General features: G+C 37.7%; 1 protein-coding gene and 1 long non-coding RNA gene across 2 annotated transcripts in view; both read right to left on the bottom strand.

Annotated features, from left to right (window-relative positions):
- Positions 1 to 15196, bottom strand: part of TXNDC11 (thioredoxin domain containing 11) — a 31260-nt gene extending 16064 nt beyond the window's left edge. The window contains exons 1-5 of the mRNA XM_082490503.1: positions 15144 to 15196; positions 14346 to 14443; positions 4884 to 4977; positions 2251 to 2363; positions 876 to 1076 (exon numbers count right to left, since the gene is read on the bottom strand). Coding sequence (XP_082346629.1) covers positions 876 to 1076; positions 2251 to 2363; positions 4884 to 4977; positions 14346 to 14402 — 465 coding nt within the window. The 5' untranslated portion in view covers positions 14403 to 14443; positions 15144 to 15196. The remainder of the gene's footprint in view (positions 1 to 875; positions 1077 to 2250; positions 2364 to 4883; positions 4978 to 14345; positions 14444 to 15143) is intronic.
- A 145-nt stretch (positions 15197 to 15341) lies between these two features.
- LOC309677656 lies at positions 15342 to 17022 on the bottom strand. Its single transcript, XR_014269700.1, has 3 exons — positions 16897 to 17022; positions 15647 to 15721; positions 15342 to 15360 (listed from the first exon to the last, which is right to left on the bottom strand). It is a non-coding gene; the product is annotated as an uncharacterized lncRNA (long non-coding RNA).
- Positions 17023 to 18277: the final 1255 nt, after the last annotated feature.

Consider the following 18277-nt stretch of genomic DNA (forward strand, 5'->3'; position numbering starts at 1 on the left):
AGAATGTTTTATCTGTGACAAGCATCACTGAAGTCTGCCAAAAATAAGATGGGTTAGTACAAGAATAATTGCAGTTCTTTTCCAGTCTTTCCACAAAGATTTTCCCAACCCTATCTTGCAGCAGACTAGCTTTTATTGTGTCTATTTCTAGTTTGTCCTTGGTGCTATGCAATGACCACTATGATGCACAGCTGTGTGATATACTAAATGGGACAATGGGTTCCAGATGAAAAATAGCCCAAGGAAAAAAATTCTTTTTCAGCCAAGTTAATTTCCCTATCTCATTTACTGCAAAGCTACACAAACTCCTGTTCTAGGCAGTTCAGAAATGGAAATAATGGCAGAGGAAGAGAAAACTGGAAGGCGACTAAGGAAAGCACAGGATATAAAAATCAGATTAGTTCCGAGGAGTTTTTCAATTGGGCTGTATTTTAGAAAAAAAAGTCTGGTTTATTATGGTCCATTCTTCCTTACATAACCACCTCCGGAAAGAAGGAAGGAGAGGAAAAATAGAATGGGGAGGACAAAACAAGTCCTGCAGTACCCAAATACATTCTTGCTCTTTCATTTGAGCTCTGTCAGCTGGAACAGAAGACCAAAGATCTGCACATCTCACAGCATTCACCACAGGAAAAAAAGAATCAAGGAAAAGACTTAGGTGCTTGTTCTAAACAACTGTTAACATGAGAAAAAGACATATTGTGAGGGGTGCAAACCAGTTGTGATAATATGGCTTGAGAAAATGTTTTTAAACAAAAATGAATACTTGGAACAGTGAAATAAAAAGAGGTATCTGTCACAATTAAGCTCAGAACCCGGACTAGAGTTCTCACGTTCCAGGATTTTTGAAGTAAAAAAATAATTATTTCACTTACTTGATCTAAAAGAGGATTAATTTCTGCTAAGGGATTGTAAGGTATAAATATGAGAAGTGCCGGTCCTTTCTTCAGCTCATTGTTTAGAAGAAGGCTTTTCCCACCATGTGGTCTCAGCCAGCGTATGAGCATCTCTCGGTTTTCTAGAGCCCACTTGCAAATGTTCTCAGCAGTATAGTTCATGATGTCATTTGGATAGATCTTGAAGGGGGAGGGAAAAATAATTATTTGTTCTCGCTTAAACATATGGTTTAGTAATGAATGCAGTTCTCAAATGTGGCATGCTTTGTTACTGCCTAAAACTCTTTCTAAATTTAACTACTCAGAGAGCTTCAGCATTTCAAATACCCTTTTCCCCTTGGGAAATCTTTCCAAATACTCATCAGTTCATAGTAACACACACAATCTTTCAGGCAAAAAGTATTCTACCAGGGAAGCTCCTCTTTCTTTTAGTACATCTTTATAATTTTTACTTTTCTCACTAGAATAAATTTTCTTTATAAGTGAAAGAGCTCAGTCTCTGAGTTAGTATCATCATGTATCTTGATTTACAGAATATTAGAAAACTTTTCCCAATACTCATTCATAATACTAACTCATCTTAAATTATTCTTTTAAGACCCCAACATCAAGACTTCATTAAAAACTGGTATTTCTTCTTATTGAATGTAGGGAAAATAAATGCATAACAAAAAGCACTCACAGCTTCTAGGGTAATTTTAATAAATAAAGGCAAGTTAATCTTAAATCATTCGCACAGACAAAATAGTTTTATGTATTGACCAGTGATTTAACCTGAGAAGTCAATGTTTTCCCTAGTCTCATTGAATGAAATACACTACAATACTTTTTTTCAGAGTTTCCACTCATGGTAGCAGTTTAGATAGATAGGGTCTCTACGCCAAATAGCACATCTGAAAGTTAGTATTTTCATTCTTAGTCTTCCAAAACCAAGGCACAAGGGTTAAGAGTTACTATCAATTTTCAATTGAATTAATTTGCATGTTTTTTCTAATCAGTGTAATATCATACCTTTAAACTGAAATGCAAGTTTTCACTATTTCCATACCTTCATTCAGGTAGCCTTCTAATTCTGACCCACTGAAAGAAGTAAAAGTTTTAGGAAAAAGTCTTTGTGTATCCATTTCTGAGTTTTGGGGTTTTGGTTTGATAGAGATGATCACCTTGCATCTTAGCTGCTGTTTAGAACAGCCACTGACTGACAGAATGAACACGTGTATTACTGTACAAAAATACTGTTCTTAACATCCTACATCCCAAAGCTCTATGAAACACTTATTAATAGTCTGCTAGGCCAGAGCTGCAATCTCCATGTATTGTCTCAGAGTCACTGCAACATAAATACAATACTCACAAGAGATGTGTTGACATGCCTGTGCAAATACACACTGCCTGAATGCATCAATGAAATCTCCTCTGCAACATGTTTATCTGTGATCACTCCAAAGCGTATAGTTCCAAGGTAATCTGAAAGGGCAAATTTTCAGATTTTAAATACAATTGTACACACTGAACTTCTCTCCTGAATGCCTGAGAAGGCACAGAAATCACAGTATCACAGTATCACAGTATGCTAGGGATTGGAAGGGACCTCAAAAGATCATCTAGTCCAATCCCCCTGTCGGAGCAGGAACACCTAGATGAGGTTGCACAGGAAGGCGTCCAGGCGAGTTTTGAATGTCTCCAGAGAAGGAGACTCCACAACCTCCCTGGGCAGCCTGTTCCAGTGCTCTGTCACCCTCACTGAGAAGAAGTTTCTTCTCAAATTTAAGCGGAACCTCTTGTGTTCCAGCTTGAATCCATTACCCCTTGTCCTATCATTGGTTGCTACTGAGAAGAGCCTGGCTCCATCCTCATGACATTCCCCTTTTATATATTTATAAACGCTAATAAGATCACCCCTCAGTCTCCTCCAAACTAAAGAGACCCAGCTCCCTCAGTCTTTCCTCATAAGGGAGATGCTCCACTCCCTTAATCATCTTAGTTGCCCTACGCTGGACTCTCTCCAGCAGCTCTCTGTCCTTCTTGAACTGAGGGGCCCAGAACTGGACACAATATTCCAGATGCGGTCTCACCAGGGCAGAGTAGAGGGGAAGGAGGACCTCTCTCGATCTGCTAACCACCCCCCTTCTAATACAGCCCAGGATGCCATTGGCCTTCTTGGCCACAAGGGCACAGTGCTGGCTCATGGTCATCCTGCTGTCCACCAGGACCCCCAGGTCCCTTTCCTGCTCTCTAACAGGTAGCTCCCCATCCTATACTGGAACCTGGGGTTGTTTCTGCCCAGATGTAGGACCCTACACTTTCCCTTGTTGTATTTCATTAAGTTATTCCCTGCCCAAATCTCCAGCCTGTCCAAGTCTCTCTGGATGGCAGCACAGCCCTCTGGCGTGTCAGCCACTCCTCCTAGCTTAGTGTCATCAGCAAACTTGCTGATAGTACACTCAATTCCCTCATCTAAATCATTGATGAATATATTGAATAATATGGGCCCCAGTACCGACCCTTGAGGCACTCCACTGGTTACTGGCCTCCAACTGGACTCTGCCCCATTGACTACGACTCTCTGGCTTCTCTCCTTCAGCCAGGTCGCAGTCCACCTAACTATCTGATCATCCAGTCCACGCTTCCTCAGTTTAGCCATGAGGATGCTGTGGGAGACCGTGTCAAATGCTTTACTGAAGTCAAGGTAGACCACATCTACCGCTCTGCCATCATCCATCCACCTCGTTATTTCCTCATAAAAGGCTATGAGGTTGGTCAAGCATGACTTCCCCTTGGAAAAGCCATGCTGACTGCCCCTAATAACCCTCTTATCCTTGATATGCCTTGAGAGGGCACCAAATCTTACTGAATAGCAACTGCCAATATCTGTGATTAAGTGAGGTAGAAGAAAGATGACAAAAGCAGGCAACGAGAACAAACCTGTTCCTCTTCTGCACTCAACATATAGAGAATGTTGACCTGAATTGTCCAATTTCCTGATGTGCTTATTAAATACAGAATCTGGTATTGCAGATGCACCTTACTACATGTCATGGTATCTCAAAAGCCAAGCTGGCATATATACATGTAAGGAAAAGGTATGAACATTGAGTATTTAGATTATGTACATTTACAGTAAATATGTATTATTTAAATATATATTTTAGTATTTCTATATTTATAAATATGTACACATAAGGCTGGAATGCTTCTAATCTTTACATTGCAAGAAACTATCCCAACAATAAACAGGGAAATTACATAATAAAATATAGGAGAACAGGCTCTATATCGTATACCAAGTCAGAGGTACAGTAAAAAATCAGAATAACGGTATCCATTTCCTTCATTTGCTGACAGGAAGAAATATCTGTAAAATGCGCTAATCTGAACTTTAAGAGAGTTCTATTCAGAATTTATGACCCCCCAAAAGGTATGTATCATATACAAAGTTTGCATATTTAAACACAAGGGGTTTTTGTAGTTTAGATTATTAATGCAAAACAACAGGGGGGAGAAAGCCCTTCTCATCATGTTACCTTGTACCAGCTCTGTAACTCTGTCCAGGAAAATTGAATTCAGTTACTGTTGAATTCAGTTACTAACTACTGACAAAGCGAAGTTCATCCCAATGCCTCTGAACCTGACATTTCAATTTTTGCCCAAGACAAACACTCTTAGATTCAACTTAAATAAGTGCTAGTCTGATTATGGCTCTATAGGGGTTGCAGCTACACACTTAGCTTTTTTAGGAAACTGTATCTTAATGTATCCTTGAATAGCATCCTGTCATATACTTTATTCCCTGATGGCCGATCACGAAATACATAATAAGCCTCTTATGTAAACAATCCTTGCACTGTAATGAAAGTCTCATAACTAGATCAGCATCAAGAAACACTCGAAAGGGATTAATTCCCAAGTTACAAAATATTGCAAAAAAATACTGAAACTCATATATGTAACTCATTCACGGCTGCCTTATGAAAATGAAGCTTTTACCTTTCTTTAATGAATGTAATGCTGACGTGAAGAATGTTAAATAACCAGGCGGCTGAGGTGAAGCGTTGAACTCAAAGTATCCTAGAACTCCAGGCTGGAATCATAAGAATTAGTGCTAGTTAAGCTATTTTCAAGTATAAATATACAGGACAGAAATTATTTCCCTACAGTAAAACACAACAGATTTTAAAAAGACAATGTTTACTGAAGAACAGCCACTTTATGCTGCAAGAAAAATTTTAGTATTAAAAGAACAATTGGAAATCAGTTCTAAAGTTGACATTCAAAAGCTATGTATGAGAGAAGGTTTTTATGGCTGCAGATGTGTAAGTTTCAAACCGCATATTTCCCATGATAGCTATTAAAGGTCACTAAAAACAATTAACATTTGCTTTGCAAATATTTTATGAGTCAGTTCCAGCACCAACGTAAGAACCACAAGCATCATAAAGACTTTTTTTAGAATTGGAATATAAAATATGATTTTTCAGAGTATAAAGAACTTAAACAGTAACACTTTAATTGTTCACTATGTTGCACATAATTAGCAACTACATATGAATTTGTGCATGAATACTTGAACCGCTAAGCCAATTTATCATCCCATCATTAAGCTATCAGTCATTGTAAATTCTTTCAGTATATCCTGCAGGAGTCAGTGAGAGACCACTTGCACAAAAATAATAAGCACACCCCATATCCCACCTGCATATCCATGAAGTTCTTCAAATTGCCAAGCAGACAATTCAAAATTCATACTCATCCCTAAATAGGCCTATTGAAGGTATGAAGCCTTCATATTAAATTCGGGAAGAGAATCTGGGAGAAGCCGACTTGGAACAGAGAGGTGCGTAGTCTTTAGACTTCTCTTGTTCCAAAATTTGCACTAAGTTTTGGTTCTAAATTTTGCAAAATATAATCCATTAAGAATTGTTATTAAGTATGGTTTTTAACACATCACTCAAATTCGCTTAGTAAACTTTCAGGACAGAGCAAATGATGATTATTTGTGTTATTCGTTTCCCAGTTCCATCAGTGCATACAGAAAGAACATTTGACACTTAAAGCAAGAGCACTTTAGGGACTGCTGTGGAACAAAAGACTCCAGACTCACTGATCACCCATCTGTGTGGCAAATATATACTCACATAAGTATTTTCATTTGGTATTTTGGAGGCTGCTTTATTTTTTTTTGTTTTACATATAAAATTTTTAATTTCTTTTTAAAACATGACCATATATTTTGCCTGTTATTGTCATTAGTGATATGAATTCAGTTATTCATACCAGCCATGTGAATTGAGGCAATTCAGTACAAATTAGCGATCTCAGGATGTTCACCAATAACAGCATTGCTCATTGCAACTAATGACTTGCTCTTTTTAGGCAGGAATTATCTTTCAAGAATGAATGCTGAACACAAGACTCTCATTAATAAAGATTCCTTATGAGATACACCAAGAAAATTATCAATAATAAAAGTAAGATACAAGCCATTCATGAAATTTCTGCAATATCAATTGTCAAGAAGGAAATAAAATAAGTAAAATAGAAGTGAAAAAATACAGCAAAATAATAGCATTCATTCTTCTTTTTTAAACAATATACAGGTTAGTAATTAGCGTTCATCTTTTTCTCCTAGTACCAAATTAAGACAGTAAAAAGAAACAATCCCTTATAAAAAACATTTAAAGCATTCAAGTGAACCAAAATAAGGAGAGAGGCAATATGATCAAAATTTTAGTTTCCTGTTTTGTAGAAACATTTTTGAATACCATTACTGTACAAAGCAAACTTATGGCACCAAATAGTGAATGAAAGAAGAGTCAAGTGACAGTGAAGCGTAACAAGAAGCCAAAAGTCAAATCTAGACATATTTATAAAGTTATTAAAAAAATGTGATGTTCTGAACCTGACTGCCAGTTCTGTTGTACACTAATAGCAGCTTAAGACTTCCAGATAGTGAAGAATAAGATGTTTCCATGAGACATTTTTTGAAAGTATTTTTTCAATAAGAAAAAATTGTAGTGGGACAATATACATTAATGCTATATGCCTAATCAGTAATCTGGTTAATTAATGCCCTTCTAATGATCATCCCAGAATAGTTAAAATTTCCTCCCTGTTACAAACTGCAATTAAACAGACGAGGAAAGCGTATACAATACTGTGTAACTCCTCAGGTACCACACAAATTTTCCTGTTCTTCCGTCAAAATGAAGAGATTCACTTGCTAACACCAACTCCTCTGTTCATTTTAACAAAATTGAACACTTCCAGATGCTAGCAACTAACAAGGAATCTTGCTCCATACAAGCGAGATTCAAGTCTTACAGAAGGGATCTCAATGTAAATAAGAGGTTCCCAGTTTTGAATACAAGTATGCTAAAAGGAGCTTGATGGCAGCAACTCCCACTTCCTTTCATGTAACAACCTTCAAAACAATAACTGATGCAGCAACAGCTACCTGCATGCAGTTTACGTGGGCACCTACATACAAGCTGTTATTGATGATCAGCTGCTTCCAGGCAACCATCTGTGTGGAGCTATGGTTAAATATCTTCACATAGGCAGTTAGGAATAACCAGTTGAACAGGCTATGACTTGCTTTATATACGGCTGAATGATAAAATAATGGAATAAGACATAGGGATGGATAGTTTGAAGACACTTCATTAGGAGTGTTGGTGTTGCTAGAGTGGAACTTACTAGAGCTTTTCCTTCCATGAAACAATTTTCAGCATCTGTCTCAAACGGACTATGTGTAGGAAACGTTTTGGAACAAAGCTGAGGGCATCAATAGTGAAGAGTCATTAGCACCATCTCCTAATGAAACTCATATATGGAAATACAAAATCATTAACTGTAGTGTAGCCTACTTCTTGCTTGGTCTCTTCACCAGAGGAATGGAAAGTTATGTGTGATGCCCATTAAATCAAACAAATAACAGACTTGACAAGAATCTCAACAATTACGGAACAGCACGTTCATAGAAGCTTTAAGAATTAACAGAGATCTTCAGGTCACTAATTTCTATTGGAGAACAGTCAGCATGGTCTTATTACTGAATCACGCCTCGAGTCTATCACAGTTCTTTGAAGGAATGAGCAAGCATGGAGGTGACTGATCTACTCAATGCAGCAGCCTGCAATTCCCCAAAAGCCTACAAAAAGTTACCAAACACACTGGAAAAAACTAAGGTGATAAGGAATAGCACGGAAGGTCCTTTTCTACATTAGCAGAAAAGATAAAAAACTGCAGGTAGAAGTTACTGGTTTTCCGCAAAGACAGACAGCTGGAATGTGTACTGAATGCTCATAACAGTTCAATATTTTTATAAACATTTTAGAAAAGGGAGAGAAGGGTGAGGAACAAAATTTGCAAAGGTTATTGGGAATCACTGAAACTACAGCCAATAAAGAAGAGTTGCAGAAAGACAGTATTAAATGACTGTGTGAAGAGCTCTGAAATTTAAAAGCCAATAAATGGTAAGTAATGGGAACAGAGAAGAGAAAAAAAAAAACCCACAGCTACTGATTAGCTTTTACAATTAAACACTTTTACTACTCAATTAAGTTATTTCTATCCCAATTTTTAATTATTTTTTTTGTGTGTTTTGGCTATATTGCATTGAGATAAGGGAGATATCTTTTTTCAGAATCTCAGGCTTGTGCAGGCAGGCAATTCCTGCCTCATTTTATCTGTGAGCACAGGAAAGAAAACAGCAAGAGGAAAGGAATGTGCTGTCTCTGAGGAACTGAAGAAGCAATATTACATACCACTAATTCTATACTGTAGAAATGCAAAGAAGAAACTGTTGATTGATACTATGCTAATTAAATTTACAAGTAAAACATTTCTAACAATGTTAAAAACATTGTGTATGCAGAACTCAAAGCAAATTCTTGCATCATCATTTAACATAGGCACCACAGTACCCCACACAAGAGCAAGCTATTAAGTCAAATCCACTTCTGGGTCAGATCCTACCTGGCTGGTTAATGCTCAGGAAGCATTTCTACACAAATAGAGCAAAGAAAGCTAACACCATGTTAAGGCACATGCCAGCTACCTCCTAGAGAGGTCGACTCCTCCCCCACCTCTCCTGAAACCAGAAAAATGAGCTCCTTAGGCACATTTAGTTTTCCTATGTGAATGAAGCTTTTTGTCTAACTACAGAAGCTGTATGTCTTCTTCCTCTGTGCCTCGGAAGGATGAGGCCGTTTCTAGTAGCTGGGTTAGTCCCATGAGGAATGAGACGTGCCAGTTTGGATCAAAATGAAACCGTTACAACTCTGCAGTTAAGAAAACAAAAGAAGTCTGATAGGTACTCACAGGTACCTGGAGTTACAGTAGGAACTGTGCATCTTTCTCCTGGTGTGACTTAGATCTTCCTATACCTTCCAAGATTTTAACTGCTTTCCAAATGGGATTTTTTTCCTTGCTCTCAAAAATTAAATTCTAATTCTTATCCAGCTCTAGTTTTGCACTAGTATCATTCCACAACCACAACAAAAACCCCTTAAAAAATATCAGAAAATACATATTCTTAACTTTCGAGCCGTCAACCACATTTTTTTTTTCCACGGGGTTTGAGCGCCCTCTTGTGAGAGCAATACAGCATCTCACGATATTCGTAATTTGGTTGAGCAATGGATACAATAACACCACGTGCTCTTACATTTAGCTGGATTCGGTTCATCAGTATTTCTTAGAAATAAAAACATGCTAATTAACATTTGAATACAGGATAAAAGACTGCTAGATTTCAGTATCTCTTGGTGTGATTCAACTTAATGCTTTGAATGTTTATCTTGGTACGTTTACAGTACTTGTTAGTTCAGGTGTGCTAACACGTTTAATGGATTTTGATATTCAGTTCAGTGTGAGTAGAGCTCTTGGTTTTCTTCCCTAGATGTTTTTTCTGCCAAAAGCTGTCTACTGGAATTTGAACACAAGATTGAAGCAGGAAAAGCTTCGCAGATTGGATGGAAAAGGACAACTATGGGCTTGAAGTTTTGGCTATCAATAAATTAACAGACAACAACAAAATGCCCTTCAAACACAGTAAGAAGGGTGCAATAGCTCATTTAAGTGTGAAAACACATGCTGAGCAAAACTTCAGCTTGACATGATGCCCTGCAAATGAACTAATCATCTACTAATAACTTACCAACCTATTGCATACTCCAGATTATACATCATGCTACCCTTGGGCAGAGAAACAAAACAATGAGGACCAGAAGTGACAGGCAACTGCTCTGCAACCTACTGCTTCCTTAACATGGGAGGCCTTAATACTAGAGTAGAATGAAATAGCCAAGGACACGAACAGAATGGGCACTGCCTAGGTGCAGTGTGGGGATCAGCTACAGAGAGGTTCTTTTCAACTGAAATTTTCAAGTCTAAAGGTAAATACCCCTAACATAAGTTTGCAGAACCCATTCCCTATCAGAACACAGAACTGAAAATTAGATACTGACGATGCCAACTCTTTCAAAAAATATTCTGAGCTTCAAATTAATTAGCTTTTCACTGAAGAAACCACAAAAACCTGGTAAGGCAGCAGACAGTGGTCAAAATGCCCAGTGATCTATCTTTTACAGTCTTCTCTCCTTTCCCTTCTGCCAAAAATTAACATTTTTAATATCTAAAAGATTGAAAATCAAAGGAAGACACTAGCCAAAGCTCTCAAATAGCTATCAGTTTCTGCCATGCATGCACTTCCTGTAACCTACTCTACTCCTCAAAGTTTCTCACTTCTTAAACACAGGAGTCACCTCACAGATTGCATCTTCTTCTACAAAAGGCATAAAGTACTTTGACTTGCATAGAAAACATTAGAAAATTTTCACATTTCCAACTGTTTAAAATGATAAAACAATGTGTTTATTTCTGGTGTAAAACTAACTCTTCCCTTCTGCCTGCTTACGTTTCCCTCTCCATCCATCTTCATATACAACACTTTGTTTCTTAGGTCTTCTCTGTATCCCAGCTTCTGATCACTCAGCATTTGCTTTTCTTACTGCACTCACCTGGACTTGCACTAGCCAATGCCCTTTTCCCTGAATGGATCTTACTGCATGGGTTGGCTGTTATTTCTGTAGCCCCTTCGCCCCCTCTTGCTTAACTTCACAGAGGCAAGACACTGAGCACCTAGTGCCAGTCTGGGAAATAACCTCAGCCTTAAATGACTGCAGGGCAGCATAACAGATCAGACTCTATTCTTAGTCCATTTCAGAAAACAGAACCAACAAATGCTAAACATAAGCAGAGATTGGGCATTTAGAGCCACAGAATTTGAAGCACAGGAAGGGGGGAAGTTTGAACAAATCTCTATAGGAGGCTAAAAAATTAAGAGCTTTAGAATGGCAAAACTAAAGCAGTAAAGAGACAGCAGAACTGCTTGTGATCACAGAAAGTATCAGCATCAGAGACAGACACACAACTCTACCCCTGACTCACAGTCCCCACTTAAAACACTGGAAAACTAAACCCAGGAATAGCTCCTGAGGGATAAACGTGAATAGTACAGCACCTATCCATGGTAACTACTAGTGTGCATCCCCTTATGCTGTGGCAGTTTTCATTTAACAGCACAGGTCATGCTCCCTCCTACAGCAGGGCCAGTCATTAGAACATGTGCTAATTCAAAGAGGAACTCTGCTTCATTCTGAAACACCTGAAAGCCCCTCATATGTTTTGGCCACTGTTACAGTATCAATTTGTTGATCAGATTTTCCGTTCTGCTCTAATAGCTTAGGGTTTAGCGAGATTATGGTATCTCTCCATTGTACACTACAGAAATGAACAGTTATAAAGGGATTATAAATGGTTCTGTTGTAAGTGCATTTTATCTAATTGAAGTTATTAATCCACTAGTATTGCTACCAATCTTGGCACCTCTGAACACAACAGACTGAAAATTAATAAAACGCAATGCACCAGTGGATTAAAATCATGAATTTAGAGGATACAAAGTGATTAGGAGCTGTTATTTCAACTGATTTCACATTTGTTTTTACTTAACAGACTTATCTTATTACAGAGATTTAATATTCCTTTAAAAATTAAAGCAATGCTTATATATTTCTCAAACGCTTTCCCAATAGAGACTGCAAGATTTTTGCGAGAAGTTTTCTCCCTTCTTTCTCGTTTATGTAATTTTTTGGTAAGGTAACAACTTTGATTGTTTATTCTACATACTAAAGTACTGTAAATTAAGAGCATCACTAAGTCATAAGAGTCACTATACAGGGAGCAAACATTCAGAATCTGTCATTTCATATTTTTATGATTTTAACAAATTTACAGGGCACTGATTTCAGGATCCTGGAAATAAACTAGTACTTCGGAGTAGATCAAATTTAATCGTGAAACAAGTCAAACTCTTTCTGAACCACAGTGGTAAAGCTAGAGAAGAGAGACAAGTACCTCATAATTTGAGAGGAAATCTAGTAATTTTGATCGAGACGAGATGTAGAGTAGTGGTGTCATCACTCGTCGAACAAACTTTTCAATATAAACAGCACTCATAGGGCCTTTGTATTCAATTGGTCCAAAACTAGTACCAAAAAAAATAATAAAACATTAAGACTTAAATTAACAATAGAGAGAGTCCCTCCTGGGGGTGGCAGAGATAGGAGGTACACTGACAGCATGCTCAGCCTCTAGGGAATTGCTCTCTGTGTTAATTAACAGTGGTTTCTGTAACTGATAAGAGGAGTTGTGTTACCAGACTCAAAGTACAGTGCAGAAATTGCAGTGACTCTAATGCAGTGTCTATGGGTAGGCACAGGGTGTTGGTGGGGACGAAGGGATGGAGACCTCCTCTGAGCCCCATTAAAGAAGTTGGTAAAATGCACGTATGAATTATATGATCATATACATATCTTTCTGCTTTGTCCGAAGTAAATACATGTGACTTAAAAATACAGATCTGAAAAATGCCACTATTGTCACTTGATTTTTTTAAAACTTTAGAAAGTTCAAAACTCAAAGCAGGGACGAATCCAGTCGCACTGCTGATAAAACAGTCTACAGTTTCTCCCCCAGCCATCTGATAAACCAGGTCACATCACATTAGGCAGTGCAAAAACAGAAGGTGGGCCAGGCCTTGCGGCTACAAATTCCAGAGTTTCTCCTCCATCCCCTTGAAATCCTGCATCTGATTTATTATCATTAGGTTCAACAAAGCATCACAGTCCAAAATGAAATCAAACACAAAAAGCATGAGGAATTAGCCCATTCCCACTGAAGAATTTAACGTGATGCATTTTTTAATATAATTTATACATACAGACACTCTGAAAAACATCAAACTTGCACATATATTCAGATGCTTTGGAATTCTAGAGCCCACTAAATTATTCTGCGTCCTACACTGGTTTATTACAAACCTTTGTCTTAACAGCAACATGCACTGCTTCAACATCTCACATGCCCAGTATGCAACATACAAGGTTTAATATCTCAGGCATGAGGGGGTTTTATGAAGTATCGGTATGAATTTACATCTCATCTTGTTGCAGCTTTGGTTAAGGTTACTGATAATACCCAAGTGTATCCAACTAATGTGTTGTAATTTCAAGATCAAATAAGTTTAAGTCAATGTACATCCAAGTGGGACCGTTGGGGTTTTTTATTATAGTTTGAATTATGCCAGTGCCATCTGTGTCTATTCCAAGTTCAGCTGACAAAGATCAGGACTGTTCCTCCTCAATACATAAATCCCCCCCCCAAAAAACCAAAATCAGACTCTGTGATGAAAGAGAGCTACAGTTCAAGATTGGGGTACACAAGTAAAATGCAAGTGATAAACTACACAACATCCAGCTCTATTGCACCTAGCATTAGAAGGTGCGTTTCCTTATCTTCTGCTCCACACACAGAGGAAAAAAAAAAAAAAAAAAGGATAATACATACAAATACAAACAAAAAAAATAAAAGTGAGATTATATAAAATCTTATACAATGATATCTCAACGTTTGGAGCATAGAAAAAGTGACTGTAAAGTTCAAATGTAGAAGAAAGTCTTCAGTACATCGTGCCATTTAAATATGGACTTAAATTCCACTAACTTAATAGCCCTTAAGTACATACTTTATTGCTGTCACAAATTGGGACCAGTTGATATAATCCACCGACAGAGCAAGCAGACAACTGAAATTAACATATAAATCTGAATTAGTTGCTTTTCATTGGAGGCAGAACTTCTAGGAGATTCATGGGCAAAAGAAAATTTCCTCAAAGATGAAGAATTGCACAGCATGTCATTTAACTGACATTTACAGCCATTCTTGACACCTAAGTAGCATACAGAATTGAACTCCACCCAGAATCTCCTCCTCTATGACTATTCACTATAGCCACAAATATAACATTTTCAAAACGCAACCTTTTGCACAACCTGTTTCCCAAAACAACAACAAAAAACCCAGACTGTAGGTATGAAATCTTACCTCCGATGGTATAAGTGTATCACAGGAAAATAAAAGAAATGCTTCTGCTTCCTGCATTTCCCCTGGTTCCACCAGCAATTTACAGCCACAAACAGCACCTGCAAAGCAGGTAAAAATTCACAGCTAACAAAGTACACTACTGTGACCTTCTTTATGTTACATGTATTTTTCCAAGCCATTCCATCTGCTGTTTTCAGTGTTTTTTCAACTCAGTATTCCTTTTCTGCTCCTCTTAATTATCACTTTTTTTTTTTGTAATTTTGCAACAGCAGTCCTTTTTGTCACTTTTCTTTCTAGTTTTTAAGCTTCTTAATCTAAAGTCTTCAAATTTACTAACTTAGTCATAGTCCATATTAATTACTTTTTCTGCAGAGCATAGGTTTAGGACAGGTGTACCTGTGAAGTGTCTATAGGTAACCAACTGCTAGAAAGCAGTGCCACAGCTGCAATCTTATACGATTACCAGTGTCTCCAAGTATCCTGGAACCAGAAGCAACCTCCCTGTAATTTCTGTCTGAAGGCAGGTGAATAAATCTGAGAACACCTTACAAGAAGAAATTTGTGGAGCTCCCCGTTGAGTAGCAGAAATAATGGACAACTGAGCAGGAATCACAGGTTTTCTACTTTTATTCTAACACTCTCTACATCAAATTAAAATTAAGACAACTGGCTAAGTTACCCTAAAACCTGAGCATTCAAGTCCTACTGGTTCCCATGGGATGACAGAAATTAGCATCAGCTTGGAGATTAAACAGCTATCAAATCATGTTTAAGATTCGTTATCTTCTCTGGAGTTACCTGGTCTGACAATTTGCTGGCCACATGTTCTATTTCTTCTCTTGCAGCAATGGACTGGCCACACCACGGCGCATAGAAGAAATACAGCACAATTTCTGAATCCTGACGAAGGTGCTCTGCATAGTCTAATTGTCCTCGAAAAAGATCAATGACTGGAGATCTTGTGGAGAAAAAATTCACTGGAAGCTTCGCTGGCATTGTTACATCTTTTGCTCTGCTGCAGGAAGGAAATTAAGAGTGATTATTAAGACCGTACAGCAATAGTTAAAAAAGTGTGCCCAAAGCCCTACTGTTTAGTCTTAGGAAAGGTCATGCAACGACAAAACTTTAGAAATGCAAATGACTACAACTTATATTGTCTGAGTTAGTTTCATGAAATACCATAAAAATCTAAAGATCACCCTTAACAAGCTTTAGAAAGTCACGCTGTGATACCATGCACTATGTTTATGGGTATGTTAGCTCACACTCTTATTGCTGGTTGCTATAGAGCATAAAATTACCAGGAAGAGTGATTTCTTTGGATTTCTTCCCTGGCCTCATCCTCTTTTAACACTTGTACTTTAGGTAACAGCACCCTGATGAGAGAAGAGACACTGGTCATGAAGTTTTGTGATGTGATGTTTATATAAACAGAGACTAGTACCCTGCCTTACGCTTTGCTTTAAAGTATTCTACACTTCTATTCTTTTATGCTGTACTAGGAAAAAATATGTAAGTGTGTGTTAGTTTATTTTACTGATTAGAGCAGGGACCGCAAACTGTTCAGGGCGCATTTCTTCTTCAATGTAAGTACAATACCAACAAATAGAGAGTCTCGATTTAAAGCTATTATGACAGATTTTCTTAAGAGAAATTAGTTAGACCAGTAATACCAAGAACGTAAACCAAATACTCAGGAAACCATTTTCTGTCAAATCAGCAACCAAACAATCCAGAACTTGGCATTTCCAAGGTGTTCAGAAGTTGTTGTGGCATAAATTGCCTTAAGTGCAAGTGAATGATCATACTCTCTCTTTTATACTTTCTTAATTCCAAAATTTTCCACTAGCTGTATTTACACTAGAGCAAATCTGATTAAAAACTAGACCACACCACTGTAATGCTCAATTTTGCCATGGTTCCTTATGTGACAGGAAGTTTTAGGAAAGACACCACACTCCTTTAACTTATATCACAATAAAAAGCTAACAAAAAAATCTTTTTACCTGATATATCATCTTTCTCATTTTAGTAATTATGCTAAAATTATTGAGCCCTGAACACCGTCAAACCCATACGTTAAGCAACCTCCTAACAACGCTGCCACATTTTCAAACTTTCCATCATTCCAGTTTGTAAGAAGCACCTTTGTTTTTACCACGCAGACCCACAAAAACCACAGCTCTTCTCTCATTTCCATGTTACTAAGCACACGCTTAAAGCTCAAGATTTAAGAATCGATTCCAGTATATTTTCTAAAAGTTATGGAAATTCTTAATTCATATATGAGAGACAATATTTGCTTCAAAATCCAGGATTTTAAAAATATTGACTGGTCCCTCATGTTTACAATTCATTAATTCCACTACTCAAAAAATTATGTTTTCACACAGATGGCCAAAAATCTAGTTCCTTCTATGGACTTCTACCTTTGTTCCTTCCCTTCTCCTCCAATCAGTAACCCAGCACCTCCTCCCCCAACTGTTGAGTTCTTATGTCACCTCACAACCAACACCTCCAATTCCCTCCCATTCCTGCACCCCGCGCTTACCCAAACTGCTAGCTTCTGCCCATGATTTCTAACTGCTAGCTGGACAGGACACAACGCTGATAACGGCTACGGCTCTAACTCACAGGTCAGCACACACGCTGACTAGCTGCTGAAAGCAAAACACAGCAGTTAAGTGTTGATCTCACACTAACACATACTTCTTTAGAGACATCAACTAGAATTTCTCTTCTTTAACTAGTTTAATGAAAACGAACAACCCAAATATGTTTAAAACCTCTGCTTCCTCTACTGAATTAAATTGAAAGCAGACAATTGGTTCAAGAGTTATGGTGAGTGAGCGGACAGATGGATACAGAACATAACAGCATAAGCCTTAAAAATGAGATATAAAATTGGCTCTAAATTGCAAGGAAGTGTAAAACAGATCAACATAAGTCCCATGACATGAATGAGTCAGGAACTACATGGCTACTCTCAACTATGAAAAAACCTCTAGTAATTATTAAAAAAACAAAACACAGTAAATCAATAGCTACCAGCTTCTTAAGTTGATCTGCTCAGTAGTGTCTCCCTCTGCAATACCAAATGCATAACAGAGTACTTTTACATAATTCCCAGGTTTACAAAGAGAATAGTGCTCTGATACCTTAAAAATCATACAAGTATAAACTGAGGATTACATAACACACGATTATACAAACATAATAATCACATACTGTTTATTAAAACACTTATTTTCTTGTTTACCTGCTGCACAGAGCCTATAAAAACTTAAAATTCATCAACAGAACAAACAGGTAACAAAGGAAGGCATATGCAAGTGCCTGTAGGATCAGCAACTGCCTTTGACTGCAAGGACCTTAGAGTGGGGTTGTCTTGAAAGACATTTGCATAGTGCCAGAAATAATTCAGATTCCAAACCACAGGCTTTCCATAATAACACATGTTAGCTCAGGCTTCATTTTGCTATTCCTTGAGCCACTATAAACCTGCAATACCTCAAACCCCACCAACAGACTGCCTTACAGTAAAGGAATTTTCCCTTTCCATACTTTTTATCCATTGGTCTCGAAAGTTACGTGTTGTAAGTGTAGTGGTAGTAACTGTACTCCGGTACTGAGACTTGCTTGCAAACCGTACCGACTTGTGGTGAGAAACTATGTGCATAGTTAACACGTGCAATTAACTATCCTGCAGACTGCATGTGGAACTCTTCCGCTTGAATTTTCTACGTTTCTGAAAGCAACAGAACAGGGAATACTTTTTTGATATTAGTTTGTCTATTTAACCACAATCTGAAAAGCCAAACCCCTTTAATCAAACTTCCTGTACAAAGTACAGGGTGGCGAGAAGCACATTCCAAGCACATTCCATTTGTGAGCTTTCAAACACAGCCAGCAGTCAAATGAAAGGAACATGC

Source organism: Vanellus vanellus (assembly GCF_965231255.1).
Source record: "Vanellus vanellus genome assembly, chromosome: 14".
NCBI classification, from domain to species: Eukaryota; Metazoa; Chordata; class Aves; order Charadriiformes; family Charadriidae; genus Vanellus; species Vanellus vanellus.